Source organism: Anneissia japonica, unplaced genomic scaffold, assembly GCF_011630105.1.
Source record: "Anneissia japonica isolate Jap-2015-1 unplaced genomic scaffold, ASM1163010v1 scaffold288030_len866700_cov218, whole genome shotgun sequence".
Lineage (NCBI taxonomy): Eukaryota > Metazoa > Echinodermata > Crinoidea > Comatulida > Comatulidae > Anneissia > Anneissia japonica.
Window position 1 is genome coordinate 753,366 of NW_022728334.1, and position 20,286 is coordinate 773,651.

Consider the following 20,286-nt stretch of genomic DNA (forward strand, 5'->3'; position numbering starts at 1 on the left):
TATACTCATTAAATGGAATGATTTATTAACCTAGGGTCAAATTTTCTTTAATAGCGTTGTTTAAGTATATAATTGTAGTTTGACGAGAGTGTACCATCGCTGCGTCAAATTTTTGGTTCGACTTGTTAGATAATCTGATTGTATTTGTTTGTAATAATCTGATTATATTACAGACTTTTACTGCGGTCGCTTACGCGAAGTAAATCATAAGAAAAATACAAAATTCAAAAGGTTGTCGCGGTCGCTCACGGGAGGTGGTCTTCTTTCATGGAGGATAAACTGTATTATACTAGGGAAGAGCTAATTTACACTTTTCCCTGATTATACCAAATAATACTGTGATAAATTAGTGTTTTAATTTGCTACCCCGAGACAAATAACCAGAGAGTTACCATTGTAGGCCTAACAAAATACTTTTTTATTTCAACTTTAATCATTTTTCTAAATTAACAATTGATTTCATTAACAATGAAATGCCTATTATTATACTCATTAATAAAATGATTTATTAACCTAGGGTCAAATTTCCTTTAATAGCGTTGTTTAAGCCAATGATTTTAGTGTGATTTTAGTTTTTTCGGTTCGAATTGTTAGATTACTCTACGCCCAGCATTCGAAATTCGGGTGAGGGGCAAGCGTCACTCAGTCAATCATAATAAAAAGAGGGTGGCTTACATTTCACATATAGTTTTTTTTTCACATTACTGATCATTGATTACTATGAGCAGGTCTATTTAATTTAATTGAGGGATTAGAGCCTGTCTCTTATACACACACCCTCCCGGATACGCCCGTGAATTTAATACGGTAATCAATTAACTACATAAAATATGTATATTTTTCAATTTGAAAAACAAACTTCTATGATTTTTTAAATAGTAAGCCAATTAAGTACACAGCTTGCAAAATTCAAAATTGACATGTTGATGAAGACTTATGACCCATTAAACCCATTCCGAAAGTTTAAGTTACACCGGTAATATCGTAGTTATCGAACAAGCGCTTGTTATAAGGCTGACACCGACCGTATGAACGGGGTCACCTGATAGAAAACAACCGCTTCACCCCGCAAGCCAGGGGCGGATCCAGCCTGCCACAAAAGGGGGGGGGGGCGCAGCCTGCGAGCGATGCGAGCAGGCCTAGGCTGGGGGCCAGGGGGGCCGCCTAGGGCCCCAGCGGGGTCCAGGGGTTGAGCCCCTGGTGGGGTGCAAGGTGGCGAAGCCCCCATGAAGCCCAGCACATTTGAGGAATATGAGTTTGCATTAAGTCGATTTTGACTATATAGCATGGTGGTTTTCAGTAGCAAATAAATAAACAAAAACAAAAACAAAAAAAAAATAGGTGCATGTCTTTTAAAAGAAATTTTAATATACAGGGTACCTGCAATATGCAACTATAAAATGTGTCATTAAAATAATAATTCATCTACTCACAGCTGTGGGTTTTAGTGCCTCTTCGACGAACATCTCAAACATAATCTTTGACAACATGCAAAGGCTCATAAACGTACACCATTTCAAAAGATAAATTTTCTCAGCAATATCGAGCATAAAACTCACAAAATCCGCAAAAAGGAAATCTAATATCTAAAATCCGTTCGTCAAAAAGTCGTCAAACAACAAAAATCCGCTACTGTATATTAACATTGAGTAAATTACAAGTGTTCTCAGTATTTCTCACTAAGTGGATTTATGAATAGCACTCTCCTAGGGTGTTTTTGGTAGGAAAAAAAAGACCTAAACAGGGCCGGCGGAACGTTTTTCAAAGTTGGGGGGGGGGCACTTATAAGATGAATGGGAATATGAATCACGTAGATATGGGGGTCAACATTTTTTCCAAAAACGAAAGGAGATACGGGGATCCTCCCCCGGGAAAGTTTTGATTTCTAGATGGAGGGAAATGACCTTTCTCGACTTTTGAGCTAGGTGTCTAATGACTTTGTTCTTCAAAATTCAAGGTTTTCCCCTCTTGAAAACGGTCAGGTAAACTTTTGCTTATTATTATTGCCAGAAAAAAGATAAAAATTACCCCTTAATGACCTTTGACCCCTTATCCTTGAACACCCTATAGATCCTGCCTTATGCCAATGTATATGTGCAAAGGAAAAGACTGTGCTACGTTATTTGTGAGACAAGTAGTCTTTTATACGATTTTTGGTTTTTTGACGCTAATGCACCTTATGTGACTTTTGACCGCAAGTTGTGAACAACACATAAATGGGGGGTGGCACCGGTCCTACTGACCAAGTTTTAATTAAAAGAAAGAAAGAAAGAAAGAAAGAAGAAACTGCTAAGAAACAAAACCCAGTCAGCTGCTGCTGACTGGGTAAAGAAGAAACTGCTCGGAAACAGAACCCAGTCAGCATGCTGCTGACTGTGTAAAACTGCTCGGAAACAAAACCCAGTCAGCAGCTGACTGGGTAAAGAAGAAACTGCTCGGAAACAAAACCCAGTCTGCATGCTGCTGACTGGGTATAAGAGACTTGTGGCAAGTCTAGTACTAGAAGCCCAATGATTTTCCTCAAATTCTAAGCTACTTTAATGCTTTTCATAGACAGATTAATTTTACATTTGAATCATTTGAAAACAGTGACATAGAACATTTTCTGGATTTACAATTTAACAACAGTGTAGGAAACATGAGTACGGTACCGTATATATCGTAAAAATTCACTTACAGGTCAATATATCCATTATGATAGCTTTGCTCCATGGAACCATAAGATCTCCTGGATTCGTAGTTTAGTTTCTAGAGCCCATAGATTGTGTACTCCAGATAAATTTCAAGCAGAGCTTAGTAACATTAGGAAGTTTATGTCTTGGAATGGGTACCCTTTAAAAGTTGTTAATAATATATAGCGCATATTGTAGACTAACCTCTGCGCTTTACATTATTACCCCCGGTCAGTGGTATTAAGCACATGGAACAACACTCATGCCCCATAATATAATAATGTACTTAATAAATTAAATGAACCTAAATGTATACATAAGCCTACTGATGATAGCTTGATTAAGATTTGGGTTAGATTGCCTTATCTAGGAAATCCAGGTGAATTTATTTTACGTAGATGTTTAAATAAAGGAAAGAAACACTTAATTAAAGAGGTAAAATTTATGGCAGTATAAAAATGTTTCTCATTTTATATCTACTAAAGATTAAACCCCTAAAAGGAGTACAGAAGTTCTGATATTTTAAATGTCCAGGCTGTTATAGTAATTATATTGGTAACACAAATAGGTGCTTAATAACTAGACTTAAAGAACATTCTTTACGATCTGATAGTGTTATATTTGACCATGTTAAAAACTGTGAGGCATTCCAATATGTTTTAGGCTTACAGGGTATACTTGAAAATGATAATGTCTGTATGTAAGTAATAAATTAGGTTTAATATTTTCTAGTACTAAAATTATTGACAGCTCCCGAAACTGGTCTATCCTATTGTTTAAAGAAGCGTTTGCTATACGTAGACAACACCCTTTGCTTAACAATGGGCTCAGACTTCAAAGGAGCTTTCTTTGTTTTTTTAGGTAGCTTTGATCAGTGGAGTAAGAATGCTTTGATCTTTTGTTTAAATCACTGCTATGTCACCTACTAGAGGTAATGTTTTGATTGATTAAACACTTTTGGTGCTAGTGCATATAAGCGTGCTAATATGGATAATTTTTCATTCCTGATGATGACATAATTAATGTCGAAATATTGAATCCCAACACGATGGCGTGTATTTCAATACTTGGAGTATGTATTATACTTTCTTATCTGAGATTAATCAGTGGACCTTTCGGTTAATGTATATCCCGGACTGCACTTTAAGGTCTGGGACTCCGGCTTTAGCCAGTGAGGGCTCACAGTAATACCGGGCAATCAGGCGGCGCCCGCCGGCCGACTCGATTCAATGGAGAATACGCAACGCCACGACGCACGTGCGACGGATCGTTTTTAATGACGATGAGTTTAGACTGCCACCGATAATCAGCGGAGTTTAAGTCGTACGACGGTCATACGACGCAGTGAATGCCCTGTATTACGCCACTTTCTTTTAAGTATTTATCGACGTCTCGTAGTCCTTATTATCCATCTCTTCATATATACTTTCTGTGTCACCTTTCTTGAACACTTCGTTTTCTACGATTTCCTCTTCATATGCAGAAAACATTGTTTCTGAATAATCATTTGAAATTGGTTCAGAATAATGACGGTCATCATTAGCAGATTTCAGTATCCTGAAATTAAAATAAGAATCTTGTTCAATACATAATACACATATTGCATTGCACATCATAGCACTTTACTTACGGTATACTTACTATTAAACACATGAATTACGTTCAGGGGTGGCGCCAGGATTTGCCCGACGGGGGAGGGGGGAGGTCCCAACCAGGGGCTCCGATTTCCTCGACGAAAGCAAAGTGGGCGTGGTCGAGCTTCGACGATTAAAAGGTTTCGAAAGTGGTCCAGGGGGCGAAGCCTCGAAAATTTTGACAATAGGGGTTTCAAAGGCTTATTTAATCGATTTTAGAGTCTAATAATATGTAGAAAATACATGTAATTTTTTTTCTCCCCGGCGAATTGTGCTTTTTCTCCCCGATGGGGGGTGGGGTTAGGGCCTGGCGCAACCCATGATTAAGTTAGGGGTTAAGGGTTGTCTGAAGCGAGTGCCGGATTGGTCGAGAATTTAACAATGTAGTGTGTGCGTCGGATCTTGCATGGTTTTCTGGACTAAGTGTTCTTAGTACTAATGAGAGGTCAGAAAATTGGAAGTCTTGCATTTTTTCAGCATGTTTTCTTGGTCGTTCTATATTCTTAATATTTTCATTTGTCAAAAAGTAAACTAAAGATAAAGTAAACAGTGTAAGATATAAACCTAAACTTGTAAGATGTTTATTATAATGTAATTGTAAAACCGGTGATATATAATATACAATCAATACAATCAACCTTGTGGTGTTAACGGCCTCTTTGGGGATCTCGTACTCAAAATCATCAGTGTCTATTTCTTTATAGTAGCTCTCTGTGTCATCATTCTTTACCGCTTCTTTTTCTACCTTTTTCTGTTCCAGTGTAGACTTTTTTTTCATTGAAAAATGATCTCTGCTCTGTTCCAATTCCTTACTAGAAACAGGTCGCATTATCCTGAAACGAGGAGTGGCAACCATGCTGATTTGTAATTTTGGGAGTATTAAATTAAAGAACATAAACATCAGAATACGAATTACATTGACAATTATTAATTAATGTTGTAAACATTTTTTTTAAATAATAAAGATCATCCAATATCCATTAGAACATTACTTCCAGAGATTGAATTAAATAAAAATACACAAGTCAACAAAAGGTTTACAGCGAAGAACACAGCATAAAAAGAAAATTTGATCACTGAAACGACAAGGCTATAAACAATAATAATGCAATGTTTGTACATTATATACGTTAAAAAATCAAAACATACTACTGGAACTCGGTAGAGATTCTAACTTGATAAGCACAAACTAAAATGTAAACTTTTTTTGTCTTTATTTATATTGTTCATTATGATTGAATATCGTATGCTCACATTAGATTGTTTTTGGATTTTGGGTCGGTTTTTGTGGGCTTTGCCAACAACTGGTCAAATGGTGAATGGACATAGCATGGCATTTTATTGCAATATGCGCAATATAAATAACGCATTATTTTATTTATAATTCATACTACTACAATTATTATTAGTAGTATTAGATAAAGTAATGTAATTTATATACAAATATAACTTACCAGCAACAAATCAAGAAGAAAGCGTTGCAAATCAATAAAATCAGAAGAGCAAGAGAGATACATATGATGACAACGAGGTTCGGAATTGTACCTTACATGAAAATAATCAATATGGTTACTATATCTAAACACTACATAAAGGTAAGGTATGCGCGCAAATTTAGGTTCAATCACATGGTAAATGCAATAAGAAAAACATTTTAAATTATAAGAGTGTAAATACAGGGCTTTTAGAGCTGCCATATTCTAAAAACTTGCTAATGGTTGTACACTGTCATACTGGCAAAGTCTTACACACGCCCCGGATATATACCTACCGTTGACGACAAAAGTAATCAAGTCTAAATTATAAACTGACATATTCTTTCTTCTTGCTGTGGTTTGTCGCACTAATATTGTAGAGCATTGGAGTTATGATCACTATTCAAAGATTTCATTGTCTTTTTAACATTTACAATATTAAATATTTGGAATTTATGTTTACCAAGTTGTGGGGGGTCGGAAAATTGACATTAGGCTAAAAGGTTAAGACCCTAGGCCATACCTGTTGTATAACAGCCAATTAGATTATATGATAGAATAATTATAATTTATATTTTTCTTTGTTATAATACACTTTATAATAAATTAAGTTTATGCTTTTGTTAAACTTGTAATTATGTGTATGAGCATTTTACTCACCTCTGCGTGAGATGGCAGAAAAGGTATTACTCCACCGGCCTTCACCAAGGCGGTTTACGGCCCTGACCTTAACATAAAAAGTAAATGCGTTATTCATGATAATATTTATTTGTCAATTACTGTACTACTAGGCACTTTTCTCGCCAAAAAATCGACATTTTTCTTTGACGCATATACAAATTCTTAATTACATGTTAAATATTTTTCGAAAATAAAACCGTTTGGCTCCTCTACCAACTGATCTATTAAATAACCTGATAGGTATAAATACTGAGTAAGAATATTGTGAAAGCTACTTGGTATTTGGCTAGAATTTACATGACTGTACCTCGAACACGTACACTTTTCCCGCTGTGAGGTCGTTCCCAATCCAAGTAGCAGAACCATTTTTTGAAGCTAGCTTCACCAGTTGCCATGTTTCGTCTTTGACATTTTCCTCTCTATATCTGATGTTAAAGTGCGTGACATTGCCAAAGATTCCCATACTGTTTGTTCCAATTTGAAGTGTTATCGGAGAGTCACTGCACATGGAAACTATTGGTGGCACCGCTTCTATTTTTAAAGTCAATTGTATTTAAAATGTGAACACTGATAACTATCCTAAATAATACGTAAAACATTTTTAACGAACAATAATCAATCAAATTTATAATTCATGTATTGAGTGTTGTCGACCAGTTTCTTTGCAACGGTACTGGTACCTTTTTAATGGTGATAACTATGAAATAATATTCAAGATTCATTTATTATTTTGTCATCACAATGCATTTGATATTTGTTTTTCTGGTTCAACAATACAATGAAGATAGCAAAAACATATAATATATACTTGCACATGTTTAAAAAAGCAACTGTGAAAATTTATATATCGTTGCTGGTTATTGTAGAACAGGCTTATTACACTTAGAAGAAATTAATTTTATGGCGATTTGCATTTTTAAAAGTGACCAACAATTCTACTAGATCTACTGAGCGTAATGAACCTATGTAGTGGAGGAGTTGTATCTTGAGAAATCGATTTTGGTTTAAAATAATCTCATCAGAAATGTAGGCCTACATCTTAACATCTACACTTATTCTGTACATCATGCTAGACTTCTTACTGAAGTGTAATTCATAACTTAAATTTTGTATAACTTTACAGAAGATATTTCGCCTAATAAGTGGGTCAATATACCTACAAGGTTCCTTAATTTTTGTCAATATCATAACATTATTGCTTACTTTCTTCAGTTGTATACGCCATATTTGAAGATCGGAGGCTTTCGAAATCTTTGTTTCTTGACGTTAATTCCACGTTGTAAGCCGTGAAAGCATTCAGGCATAAGATAGTGTACTCTCTGACAGTGTCGTTGACAACAATGTGGGTTTCATCATCTTCGAAACCAAGCTCAGAATAATAAATTGTGAAGGAAGTGATCGGACAATCGGTATCAACATGAGGAACCTATGATTTAAATTACACGTTGTTACTTACCGTGGGATGGGAAAAGTCAAAGTGCATTATGATTAACAAGATGATAGTGAGAATGACGATGATGGTATTGATGATGATAACTGTATTATGACAACTTTTATTTGATGACGTTGATATTAGTGATGGTATTGAAGACGATACGATTGGTGGCGATGATGATGGTATTATACCGATATCGGTTATTACAATTACAAAAAACGGAATTATTTTTAAACATCACTATAAATACGTACCGACCAATTGACATTAAGTTGCCTCAGCATGTCACCACTTGTGAGTGTAGTGAATGGTGTTCCAGGAGCTGTGAAAGACCTAAGCAGTGTTAGTCAATGTGTTTTAAAAATGTAAATATTTGAATTGAAGAAATACTACACACTTTTTACCTACAAAATACAGGTAATTAAGAATGACTTACGTGAACAAAGAGTGGTAGAATTTAAGACCATGCCCATTTCTCCACGACCTCCGGTGCATGGTCTAACGGCTGCCACAGAAAACTCGTATTCAGTATTTGCCGATAATCCCGTCACTTTTACTGACGTCATTCCGGATGTACTGGGGACAGAGTTCCATTCTTGATCCCGTGATCGTTTATAGAAGACGACGTAATCAATAACTGGACCATCACCCGTGTCTCCTTTATCAATGCTCCACGGTCGCCATTTCAACGTCACCGATGAGTTAGTTGAATTCAAGACAGACGCTTTGCCATTATAGCCAGGCAGATCTTTATGTTGTTTTATGAATCCAGTGGTTTATACAAAAAATATAAATTATGTTTTAATTGTTAAGCATAATTATATATAGTTTACAACAGACCCAGCAAATGAAATAATATAATCTGCACACCTTTATGTCTATAGACATCTACCACTGGCTCAAAATTTTAACTGCACACATTATTAATAATTAATTTGGATTTTATTATCCAAGAAAAAGATTTTAATAATCTCGACATTCATTTTTTAATGGATCAACAGTTACATTACCATAAACGTCAAAATGTAAAGCACGAGTCGTCCAGTACTCGCCATCTTGAATCCGACACCTGTAATTCTGTGTAATATCTGCATCGGCAATGAATCTGGCCAATAAAATACCGTCAGTTGTCTCCACTGTAACTGGTAATAGTGTAACTGGTGATAGTGAAGATGAGAGACTGTTTTGGTATTGTAAACGGACGTCGACTCCAGTTATGTTACCGGTTACTGAACAAGTAAAGTTTGTAGGTTCGCCGGAATTACATTTGTCATATCCTACGGCCACAATCCCTGATAGAATAATAATAATAATAATAATACTAATAATAATAATAATAATAGTGATAATAGTGATAATGATATTGATAATGATGATAATAATAATAACAATAATAATAATTATTATTATTATTATTATTATTATTATTATTATTATTATTATTATTATATTACAAGGTCATAGAAAGCGGCCCGGTTGGCCAGATCAATATTTCACTAATCAATATCATTTTTATGCCAAAATTGTTCTTTTGAATGGAGCCACCGCTGCTCAGCACCAACTATAGTGAGTTGAGGCGGGTTGGAAATTTCAGGCACACACTCGTATAGGCCTATATCCCTAGAGAGGAAGTCTCAAAGCAATAATTGATACCGTACACGGTTTATGTATAATAAATACGTTTTAGCACATAAATATATTTTTTACCAATAAATGTACTGTATTTTAGACACAAAATAACATACGAATTGCGTGATTTGGTCATTATTAAGCAATAATACTAACATCTGTGTTCAGTTATTGTCAAACCTGCTTCAGGCCCATAGCGTGGGGAGATTAAGGGGGTTACGACGAACCATCAAAAAACTGGAGAAGGTCCGCATTTAAAAACGAAAAATTGATATTCGTAGATATATTTACAATGTTCTCCAGTGTATCGGAGATCATACAGACCAGAAGTATTTCAAGTCGGCATTTCTTAAGCTTTCCCAGCTAACAATATTAGTTATTGTATAATGGTTTACAAAGGGTCCACTTTCCACTGAAACGAACCTCCCACAAATTAATTCACGCTACGGGCCTGGTGCTCGTCCACTCTGTAACATGTTTCTCTCTGTTCTTGAGCAAAACTGGTAAGAACAATGCCTATAGGGCATCTTTTCAAAAGCATATTTCGAAATTGAGGAAATTAACTGAATATGCTTCTGTGCCGTTACAAATTATGTTGGTGACCTGTATTAACATTACTTCATTTAGTTTTACGTTCACAGAGCTACTTTGGACATGATACTTCTTGACATGGTACACTCAATTACTAAGTAGATAAATTGGGTGAATGTAAAGCATTCTGCCCTTACTCCTTTTCCTCTTGTTTTTTACACTGTTACCGCCATAATATTGTCATTTTATCTTTCGGTCTCCTCTAAAATAACTATAGTGTCCAGCCTACCTATAGTACACGAAGGCGCTAACCAGTAATCGAAACAATCACTCAAGCAACCTTTCTCGTTGTGGCAATAATCCAAAGGGCAATTACAGGTCTCATTGCAACCATCACCGTATGAATCCCCCACGCATGCTGTTGGAATACATAAAAATCAATTACAGTTTTAAATTTAAACAAAATCAAGATTTAACATAATTTTAATGTTCTTAATAAGAGTTTATTTATAAAACTACAATCAATTTCTTGATAGTGTGTCAAATGTATCAACGTTGATTATACAATACAAATTAAAGTAAATGAGCTTTCCTTTAGACCATGGAGTTGTTATAACAACTATAACAACTACTGAGAATTCTGTTTTAGCTACATCAGGTTTTGTATGCACGATGAACGTGATTACAAACATTGTATTCAGGTTGTTGGCAAGGATTTTTTTTCTGGTCATGTAAAATCATTTTAAAATAGCGGAAAATAGGTCATATGATTCGGGGAAAAAGTACACATTAAGTTCCTAATATTGCAGTAGTCGAGTCATTCTACTACTTTTCGAAAACCACAATTTTTCTACACAATATTATGTGAAAAATATGGTATATAATTACTAATACAACTTAACTGTCTACGAATAGCAAACAAAATATATAGATATACAAAGTGTTCATTCGAAAAACAAAATTACAGCTTTTTTATTTTTAACAATAAACATTAAACATAATAATACCAATAGTCTCCGTCTAGGACGCACCATACTTTCACCCGAGGTTCCTATCTCTTTCCCTTTTGTGTGGATTTTACCCACCTCAATTACTTTCTACTTTAATTGTTATATTTTTTATCGTTATTTCTTATATAAATCATTATTTACTCCTTTTGAACCAACGGTCCTTTATATCATTTCGTTCAGCCTAATACAATGATCATATTAAGTTTAATGAAAAAATAAGCATTGAAAGACAAATCATCCATTTTTGAATTCAATTGTTATTAGGCCTATTTTATCTTTTTTTTTCATAACTATCATAACTAACTGAAAGCTTTAATTCTTATGTCAGTTGTGCGCTTACATTGGTGACGATTAGCAATGTAAGCTTAACATTTATTAAGATCGTAAGGCTCTATCAAAGTACAGTATATTAAGGTCAATCAGTATTAGTTAAAAATTTACAACTATTCAATTGTTCCAACTCGTATGTGAATAATGACCAGGGATATTTTTTTGTAAGACCAAGTCTCACTTTAAATTTATATATACAGAATGTTAAAATTAAAGGTATTTCATTGATACGTTCGTCATAACTCCCAAACCAAGTACAATTTTATTTCATTGCACGTCATTGGGTGATATTTAAAAACTGGTGTCAATAATAATATTATGAATTGCAATGCAATTTTTGAAATAAAGTTGAAATATATGATGTTCTGAGCAAATTAAAATCAGATCTAACTCTCTAAAATCAGTGATTGCCATGGCAATGACATTTGACTCCAATGTTTTTATTTTCGTGAAACTAGCTTTAGTGGCATCCGAATCATTCATCGTGCTATCAACTATGTGATAATAATGATGAGGATAATGGTAATTATGATGATGATGATGACGATGATGATGATGATTTAGATTTTGAAGATATGACAATGACGAAGAAGAAAAAGAAAGTGATGATGGTAATAGTGATGATGAAGATAATGGCGACGACGAAGAAGATGATGATGATGATAATAATAATGAACATGATGATGATAAGTAGGTCCACGTTGATGATAAAAATTAAAGGATGATGATAATAATTATGAAGATGATGATGATGATGATGATGGTTATGATGATAACGATGATGATGATGATGAATATAATGACAGTAATAATTCATTCATAATGAAGACGTGTTTTATATATATTAGGTCAATATAACAAGTAAGCGGGGAACAAAATACATAGAAGGATGTGTTGGCTTGTGGGAGATTAACCATAAACACTTACGTTCACAAATGCTTGCATCTGAAAGGGCATATCCAACTGCGCACTGGCCATTTATGCAGTGTCCAGTATCTTTGTCACAACTTTTGTCATCCTTACAGTGACATTTTTGAATACATTGATCTCCATAATAACCATCAGGACAAACATCAGGAACTGATAATTATATATAAAAAAAAATATTCAAGTACCGACGAAATCGAGTCTGCTATAATTTAGATTACAATGGGTAAAATGACTAAACTGCTTTCTAAATTTAAAGAAAAACCATGCACAAAACGAATTTTATATAAAGTCAATTTGTAGCACCTATATTTATGATATGAGTCTAAAAAAAACCATTATAATTGTTTACAATGCAATAGAAAATATAAATTGTTTCAGCGGAAATGCGACTCACTTTCTACACTTCCTATTTCTCTCAACAAGGTCATACCAGGAAACATGTAAAACATATGGGGTCATAAATATGTACCGCAGTTTCTAATATTTTGGAGAGAATTGCAACATACTTACAACAGTCAAAGGCGGCTTCACCCCCCAATAATGTTTTTATAAAGTTTGAACAATATTGGAAAAAAGTAGGCCTATATTAAATTAAGTGTCATTTCCCGCTGAGGTGTTCTGCATCCTGCATCTATAAAATTCCCTCCCTAATCACCTCAATTCAATTTGCTGGATCTGTCACTGAAAATTATAATTATTTCAATATGGTCGCCATTGAAATCAGCATATTAAGTGAAATCATGATTATCTTACTCTGACATGATTCCCCATTCCATGAGTTCATGCACTCTGAGCATGCGCCGGTGTACCGATTACATGATGCTGATTTACAGTGGCAAACTTGTTTGCAACCAGCCCCATAAGTTCCAGCTGGACATTCTGTTAGACATAAACAGTATATGTATATGTATATTTATCATTTTTATATAGAGCCTATTTAAGAACAAAATCATTAAAATTAATTATATGTACAGGACACGAAAAGCCAGATAATATAATGAGTAAAAACATATTATAACAATTTTACAAAAACAGAACCCCAAGAAATTTCACAACCACATGAATTGTTTGCTCTAGAGCTTAAAATGAGCGAGGGTGTGTTAAGATTATTTCTGTTCCACATGAGTGAGTCAAGAGCAGCAGCACTGTTGTGAAGAGAGGCAAATTGTTATCTAATAAGAAATGTTATAATATCATGGTTAGTGACAAAAATAAAATGAAATTAAAATCAATATGATTAACAAACATATTGTATAAAGCTATAATGTAAAATTTGAATAATTTACCGGAATTGCAGCTTATGCCTGTAAAGCCAGCAGCACACTGACATCCAAACGGATCGGGGAGGCAAATCTGAAATCTACACTGGTCTTTGAGATCTTCAATCCATGTGCATCTTTTTTCACAACTCCATCCGAATCTGTTGCCACCACACGCTGTGGTAAGAATTGTGATTAAAAAGAAAGACAAGTCAAAGAATACTATTAGTACCAGAGATTTTAATTTAAACAGGCGTAGCATTAGCCTTGCGCAGTATTAAAAAAAATAGGTGAAAAATAACCAAACATGCAACAAATTTAAAGTGCTTTTCTAGAAGTAGTGCTTAGTAAATAAATCAAGCTAATTGAATAAACATGTAATCCATACGTTACTCATATTTTACTGATGCTTATTTGCCATTCTGTGAGACCTTTGCGACCTTTTGGTAATAAGTCTACTGCTGTGCATTGATATATCATAATGTGTTTACCAATAAATATACACCATTCACTTGAATATCATTAATTCCATAAAATTAATAAATTACCAGTAGACTACATTATTTTAAGAGCTATCCTGTATGTGGCCACACTCTGTGTCCTTGTCTACTGATTGAAGACAAGGTTACTTTTAACTTTAAACGTTAGTGTACGGGAAAAATGGCCCCAGAAAGAGTGACCACTGAAAAAAATGGCCAAAGTAAAAATGGCCCTAAAAGACAGGTTAAAATGGCCCCAATGGTAAAATTCAGTAATTTTTACTGGGCCATTTTTCCGGGGATATTTTTTCCGGGGCCATATTTTCCTACGACCATAAACTATGTCAGGCTACCGTCTTAATGAATAATAGTTTGGAATAGATGATTGAAGACAAGGTTACTTTTAACTTTAAACGTTAGTGTACGGAAAAAATGGCCCCAGAAAGAGTGATCACTGAAAAATGGCCCCAGTAAAAATGGCCCTAAAAGACAGGTTAAAATGGCCCCAATGGTAAAATTCAGTAATTTGGGGCCATTTTTACCGTGGGCCATTTTTACTGGGATATTTTTCCGGCCATATTTTCCTACGACCATAAACTATGTCAGGCTACCGTCTTAATAAATAATAGTTTGGAATAGATGACGGAACTCTTAATTGATAATATAATAAAATAATAGTTCAGACATTAATAGGATTCTTAATTGATAAACCATCTCATAAGGCCAAAAAATAATAAATGTTTGTGTTGGCCACGTTTTGGGAAAATCCAAAAAAATGGGTAGGTCGGTAGGTCGCAAAAATGCGTTTACCCTTAAAACAGTAGAAAATACACAAATAAAACAGCAATCTTTTATTCGCATCGGGTACCATGCAGCAAAATAGGCTATGCCATGGCCCACTAGCATAGTCCAAAGCTATTACAGCCTTATTAGCTCACAAAAAACAAAGATATTGTTCGTTGTAGAAAAAAATAAATAAAATGCCGACCTTGAATTTCGTAAAATTTTGGTCGGTCGGGCGTCTGGCCGCAACATAATAATTTTTTTTTTGTTTTTTTTTTGGCCTAATCACAGTTCCAGGGCTCAGCTACATAACACTAATGTGGGCTGACCCTGCATTAGAACCTGCAGCTTCTTGCAGTCAAGGCGAATGTCATAACAAAAAAAAACATAGGCCTATATATGTATGTATGTATGTATGTATGTATGTAGGCCCATGTGTGTATATTATGCATGTATGTATGTATGTAGACCTATGTATGTATGTGTGTATAATGTAAAATATCTGAAATTTTTGTTATTGTTAATTAGAATCAATGTGATGATATATTAAACCTGTAAGGCAATTACTGCCCATAAAACCAGGAGGGCAGATGCAAATTCCTGTTTCCACTTCGCAAACACCTCCGTGGTAGCAGTTGTCGCATACTCCTAAACAAGTCGGTGGTCCCCATTTTCCCGACGGACAAGCTAAAAAGGGAAAAAAAATAAGGCATACCGGTAGTCTGTATTGAAATATCCAGAAATTAAATCATTGAGATTAGTAATAAATAGACGTTATCGCAATACTGTAATGCTACTCTCATCATTAATTTGGGGTAAAAATGTTCTACATTTTATGTTACATATATAAATTCGCACCACTGGCTACTAAATACTGTGAAACATTATGAATAAAGACCTGTCTGTAAATTTAAATATTATAAATTAGAAAATATATAAACATTTAATTTACCTCGAACAATAACTTTGATGAAAGAATGCTGTCTTAGCAACCGTTGTCCGCTTGGATATGCTTCGTATATTCCCGCGTTATCCACAGTTATCGAGTTAAAAGTCAACGTGTTTGCGTTTGTAGATGACCTAATGATTTTATCATTTTTTCTCCATTTAATTTTGGCAATGGACTCCAGACCAGTAAAGCCAATCACCAGACGTTCTCCGACGCTTGCAGTGACACTAAATGTAGTGTTTATTGGAAGTATTGATGCTAATTACAAAAATTTAAAATGTGTAAGCATACAATTCGATACTAACAAGATAGTATAGCAAATTCAAAAATTCTAAGAACGAACCTCATCACCGATTGATGCCTTCCTTTTAGACTTTACTAAGGCCTTTACTTCGATCGGGTTAGTAAACATCTTCTGCTTGAGGCACTCAAACGTTGGGCTCTGTGACCCTGTTTTGCACTGGTTTTATCTTTTCTTTTGGGTAGGCCTCAACGAATTGCTTTTATGGGGTTATCTCAACTTTCACGTTTTTTCAGGGTTGACCGTGTTCTCGGTCCCGTTTTATTCAACAATTTTACTATTGTCATACCGTTTTCCACACAATCTAATAAATTACTTTATGCAGACAATGTTGTGATCTACAAGGCCATTGGCTCCTTTGGCGATGGTGATGATATTAATGCCTGTAACAGAAAGGAGATTTCGAGAAGATGAACGGAGACGGCGAGATGGAGTATACTTAGTAAGCAGGGCATTTAAGTAGGACGGATGACTAAAACATATCGCTTTGTAGGTGAGAACTAACAATTTAAAAACAATTGCTTGATTGGCAACCAGTGAAGTTTATGAAGTAGGGGAGAAGCGTGGTCATATTTCATCGCCCCTGTGCATATCCTAGCAGCAGTGTTCTGGGTGCGCTGGATACGTTTAACGAGTCTTTCAGAGATTCCAAAAAGTAGAGAGTTACAAAAATCAAACCTAGATGAAATTAAAGCATGCACAAGTATTTCAGTAGATTTCATATCAAGAAATCTTCCAAATTATTGAGTTTTGCATTCACATAATGTTGTCACAAAATTTGAAACATATTAATATTTTCCCATCTACGGTACATTTCCATTGATTATTAATAGTATTTCTTACGTAAGCAATACATTTTTCAGTTTCTCTTTGTATGTTTAGCATTTTTACAAAAGCATTGTTATTGAGTTTGCACCTACAAGAATAGATGTAATATTTTTCAGTGAAAATTGCAAAATTTAACTTTAAACGTATTATTATCTAAGCATCCCAAACCATCATTTTTAATTGTAGGTTCTAAAGGATTACCGTATCTAAAAGTTAAATTCTAACAACTTAAGTATATTCCCACCCAAAAATGTTGAATTTTCTCATTCTTATTGTCAGAAAATGTACATCTATCAAAATGAATAATACCAATTTGAAAAAAGTAGTTTGTTCACAGCAAGGTATCTAATTAACAGTTTTACTTTGAAGTATCTTAATCTGGTGGATAGGTATGACTGAAAAGGGATAGAATAGATTCTACTCCATTTGAAGTCCCTTTTTTCAAAAAGACCTAAACACACTTATCATGAATTAATTTACCGACTTTCCTGGTTCTTTTGCCAATTTTAATAGAAGTTCATCCTGTTCACTGGCATCCCCATCCACCACTTGCACACTCCTTTTCCAACTTTGTGGAAATACAAAGACCAATTAAAAATAATTTAGAAAACCTATATCTAAATGAATTTTTCTTTGAATATTTAGAGACTGTCTCTTATACACATCTGTTAAAAGCGATAGACCTACTAAAGAACTCCCAACACCTTATATGCGGATATTTGATTTTAAATATACATAATATTAAAATTATTTTTCTTCAGCCACTGTCATTAATTAATCTTCTATTAAAACATCATACAAATGTTACGATAATTTCATACAGCCCCTGCTGTGGACAGACAAGAGATTGCTGGTGCCGGTTTAACGAGTAGCTCAGACACGAAGATCCCTTTAGTGCACACCTCGGGCACTTTGATATTTCGGTAAAGCGCCATATAAATCCAAGTGGACTACATTGCATAGATTTGTATTTAAAGTAAAGCTTTATTTTTTTTATTTTCCTTCTTCGCAAACTCTACCCGTTATTGCATCAAGTCAAAACAAATTAAATAAGACTAATAATAATAATATCAGGAATTTATAAGGCGCCAATTCCAAAAAAAATCAAAGGCGCACTATGCAAGTGTGATACCCTCGGAGAACAATATGGTCTTAATTTACGATTTAAAGTTGCAGAGATTAGAAGAAGTAGTTATATAAATAGGAAGCTGTTTCCAAATAAAAGCAGAGGCAAGGGAGAATGTGCATTGAAAATAGGTTTTGGTAGAATATTTGGGAACAGAAAGGAGATTTCGAGAAGATGAACGGAGACGGCGAGATGGAGTATACTTAGTAAGCAGGGCATTTAAGTAGGACGGATGACTAAAACATATCGCTTTGTAGGTGAGAACTAACAATTTAAAAACAATTGCTTGATTGGCAACCAGTGAAGTTTATGAAGTAGGGGAGAAGCGTGGTCATATTTCATCGCCCCTGTGCATATCCTAGCAGCAGTGTTCTGGGTGCGCTGGATACGTTTAACGAGTCTTTCAGAGATTCCAAAAAGTAGAGAGTTACAAAAATCAAACCTAGATGAAATTAAAGCATGCACAAGTATTTCAGTAGATTTCATATCAAGAAATCTTCCAAATTATTGAGTTTTGCATTCACATAATGTTGTCACAAAATTTGAAACATATTAATATTTTCCCATCTACGGTACATTTCCATTGATTATTAATAGTATTTCTTACGTAAGCAATACATTTTTCAGTTTCTCTTTGTATGTTTAGCATTTTTACAAAAGCATTGTTATTGAGTTTGCACCTACAAGAATAGATGTAATATTTTTCAGTGAAAATTGCAAAATTTAACTTTAAACGTATTATTATCTAAGCATCCCAAACCATCATTTTTAATTGTAGGTTCTAAAGGATTACCGTATCTAAAAGTTAAATTCTAACAACTTAAGTATATTCCCACCCAAAAATGTTGAATTTTCTCATTCTTAATGTCAGAAAATGTACATCTATCAAAATGAATAATACCAATTTGAAAAAAGTAGTTTGTTCACAGCAAGGTATCTAATTAACAGTTTTACTTTGAAGTGTCTTAATCTGGTGGATAGGTATGACTGAAAAGGGATAGAATCTGTCTCTTATACACATCTAGATGTGTATAAGAGACAGGTCGTGTGTCGTCTAGTAATCACAGGGAGTTGGACTGTCGTACGATGCAGTGCGTGCCCGAAACGCAAGATATTTCGTTTGAAAAACCATGCTCATTAGGTAAAATTAGATCAAGTTTGCTAATGAGAAAATTAAGGGATTTTTTTTCCAAATTTGTACCAGAAATACATGTTAAAACTTTGAGTCTATTAGTAAAATGGATTTCAAGATTTTAGGATAAAAATAATTTATCTATAGATCATTTAAAAGTAAAGTGAGGTGATATGACAACATTACGAATGTCTTACCTTTAGAACTCACGCTGGAACATAACGATGAAAAATATAGAAGAAATATAAAACGGCAATTCATATTTTATCAGCCTATGAGCAAAATGCCTGTGCTTATAGATTTTTCTCTTCCGATAACACAATAGAGAATATCTTCATACTATTGGTTTTAACTAGGAAGGTGTTAACTACAGGTAAGCCGAAATATGTACCGTACACTGCTCAGTATCAACGTTTTCTATCGGTCTAACCTCCTAAAACCAGCAGTAGAAACAATAATGACTGAAGTTTCTCAGTTGAGGAAGGAAAGCACATTCACGATAACCATAATTATTTCCTGGTTTTGAGGGTACTTCGTCGCTACGACGCAATATCACAAACAACTCTTTACCGCACGACATAAAATCGGAAAAAAAATATTGCTTAACTGTTAAAGACATGTTTAGTCATTCTTATTTCATAAATCTGAGTTGCACTGCTATATTTTAAAGTATTTTATGTAAATTGTACTGCAGTTGGGCTCATGTTTTAAAGACTCTCCTAAAAACCAGAAAATTAGCTGAGTGAGACATTCTGTCAATAAATAACAGACATATAAAGAAAGAAAGGCAGGTATACGGTTTTGTTACTGATATATAATAGGCCTACAATTATTATTCATTGCAGTTGATACAGCTGAGTGCCTCCACAACTTAGATTTTAAAATAATGTATCATCAAGGAACTTTGTCAGATAAAAGACCTTGGTATCATAGCCTAAGCATTTCCGATACAAAGAGACTTTCTGACGGAAAGAATTTATGCGTGGATAAAATATAAAACTGAAATAATCTACTAACGGAGAAGGAATGTGGTAGAAATGTCCGTTTTTATATCTACAAGACTTGCTATTGCTTTCGATGTTAATTTTTATTTAAATTATTG

At 34.3% G+C, this 20,286-nt stretch overlaps 1 protein-coding gene across 1 annotated transcript; it reads right to left on the reverse strand.

Annotated features, from left to right (window-relative positions):
* Window positions 1–3,681: 3,681 nt before the first annotated feature.
* Window positions 3,682–16,278, reverse strand: LOC117114100 (tenascin-like). Its single transcript, XM_033257644.1, has 16 exons — window positions 16,141–16,278; window positions 15,801–16,055; window positions 15,401–15,535; window positions 13,614–13,763; window positions 13,081–13,206; window positions 12,325–12,477; window positions 10,347–10,475; window positions 8,908–9,189; window positions 8,334–8,645; window positions 8,152–8,219; window positions 7,666–7,888; window positions 6,770–6,993; window positions 6,442–6,508; window positions 5,761–5,851; window positions 4,945–5,139; window positions 3,682–4,229 (listed from the first exon to the last, which is right to left on the reverse strand). The coding sequence occupies exons 3-16, from the start codon at window positions 15,420–15,422 to the stop codon at window positions 4,046–4,048; spliced, it is 2,226 nt and encodes a 741-aa protein (XP_033113535.1). The 5' UTR covers window positions 15,423–15,535; window positions 15,801–16,055; window positions 16,141–16,278; the 3' UTR covers window positions 3,682–4,045.
* Window positions 16,279–20,286: the final 4,008 nt, after the last annotated feature.

Coding starts and splice junctions, on each gene's coding strand:
- LOC117114100 (XM_033257644.1), bottom strand. CDS start 15,422: ATGGGCAGTAATTGCCTTACAG. Junction 8,220..8,333: donor TTCTACCACTCTTTGTTCAC/GTAAGTCATTCT, acceptor GGTCTTTCACAG/CTCCTGGAACACCATTCACT. Junction 6,509..6,769: donor GAAAAGTGTACGTGTTCGAG/GTACAGTCATGT, acceptor TTTTATGTTAAG/GTCAGGGCCGTAAACCGCCT.